The sequence below is a fragment of the Olea europaea genome, unplaced genomic scaffold (assembly GCF_002742605.1).
Source record: "Olea europaea var. sylvestris unplaced genomic scaffold, O_europaea_v1 scaffold22246, whole genome shotgun sequence".
Classification (NCBI taxonomy): domain Eukaryota; kingdom Viridiplantae; phylum Streptophyta; class Magnoliopsida; order Lamiales; family Oleaceae; genus Olea; species Olea europaea.
The window spans coordinates 1-1,777 of record NW_019240278.1 but is presented as its reverse complement, the minus strand read 5'-3'; the positions used below and the strand labels follow the sequence as shown (position 1 = coordinate 1,777).

General features: G+C 36.9%; 1 protein-coding gene across 1 annotated transcript; it reads right to left on the bottom strand.

The window, feature by feature from the left end:
* Positions 1–5: 5 nt before the first annotated feature.
* Positions 6–1,717, bottom strand: LOC111380883 (probable protein phosphatase 2C 13; the record flags this gene model as incomplete). Its single annotated transcript, XM_023004541.1, has 2 exons — positions 1,356–1,717; positions 6–572 (listed from the first exon to the last, which is right to left on the bottom strand). Coding segments are annotated over exons 1-2 (783 nt in total), but the record flags the coding sequence as incomplete, so codon positions are not given.
* Between the last annotated feature and the right edge of the window lie 60 nt (positions 1,718–1,777).

The window sequence follows — 1,777 nt, the reverse complement described above, 5'->3', positions numbered from 1 at the left end:
GTACCACCTAAATCCTCAACCCTTCGCCGTTCCAGTTGACATGAGGGTCTGTGATCGTGAGATAACTGAACTGCAACTCCTTTTCTACAGAGAACAGCACGGCAGTCGCCAACATTTGAAATAAGTAAATGCCTTCCAAGAACCAGGGCAGTAATTGCTGTTGTTCCACAGTACGAATCAACACTATTTTGTTCATCAGCCAAGGCAAGATCAATCAATGAAAATGCTTTGCGATGAGCTCTCACCAAATCTTGCAAGAATTTTTCGTCATTATCAGAAGTTTGAGGTAAAATGGCATCCTCAAAAAAGAATTTCATTGCATTATTTTTGACATAAGCTGCAGCATCTGAGCCTCCATGGCCATCAAAAACAGCATAGAAGGCACTTGGTTGAGACCACTTGTAAAGAGAACCTAAATGTGCAGATAAATCGTCAATCCGAATGTGTTCATCCTCATTGGAACAGCGGGGTCCAATATCTGAGTGACTACCTGAACAAATGCTTGGAACAAATTTGCTACTGGGACTCTCAAAAACAGTAGTAATATGGCCACTCGTTGAGCAGCTACGAGCCTGGTGATAGAATAAGACATCTTTTTTAGCATATATCCAACAACAAACCTCAATACTGCAAGTAAACATTAAAACAGAGCAAGTCTTATATTGAATGGAAACTCGAACAATTATTCATACATTTTACTCACAGGGAATCAATCATGTTGAAGTATTGTCTCAAAAATTTATTCTGCTACGTATTAATTCTCGTGGAGAAAATTCATTTATTTATTCAATTACCAAGAAAAATTCTTCCTGAAACTAGCCAAAACGCAAGTTGTCACAGCTTTTCTTTAGCTTTTAGATCAAGCAAGTATTAGATTACTGTCAGAACATTCATTCAGTAAATTATCCATCTTCCATTCACAATATTTTAAGTTAAATATTATTACTTATGGACCCAACAAGTTCTTCAGAAACCAATTAAAGAACACATCAAGAAATATTTTTAGCCAAATCAAGTTAATCCACCAAAAAATACAACTCCCATACTTTGGCAAGAGAAACATCCTTCGAGTAGCATAACACACTCACACAAAAAACATACATACAATATATATGCTCGTAAATACTGAAAATGTTAAAAAACCAATATTCATATTGAGTAACCAAGAAGAAGCTCCTAGGCAAAATAACAAGAACCATAGTTTCTTCCACAAATACGAAATAGTCATCTGGCTACAAAAACGAATCGCAAACCCATGATAGAAACAATTATTTCAATAACTAGTATTACTAACACAAATCACGAAACAAGATTCAAGAACAGGAGAAAAGAGAATTTCAATATTAATGTCATACCGATTCAGAACGACAGATTTCGATTGAAATCTCCGATTCGGAGGCGCAGCAGATCTGAGATCGAGGCGGCGTAGTAGTAGTAATACCAGGAGTATCCACCGCTACCGCCGCCGATGAGACATCGAAGAATTCCGCTTCAATATTGGTCGACTTTTCCGCGCTCAAGTACTTAACGGAAACGCTTTGCCGGCAAAAAATCTCTCTTTCTGCCACCATTTTTTATAATAGTAGTGAAATTGCTTACTGAATCGCAGGAAAAATAGCTTATTTTGATTGTATAAGAGATTAATTTCCAGGAATTCTCGAGGGAAAAACGTGAAGAAGAAGGGGCAATCGGCTTATATATATATATAGGGTTAGGTTTCGTTAATTTGACTGATTGGGTTATCATTTATTTCATATTTTCACATGCGGCGTGGAAT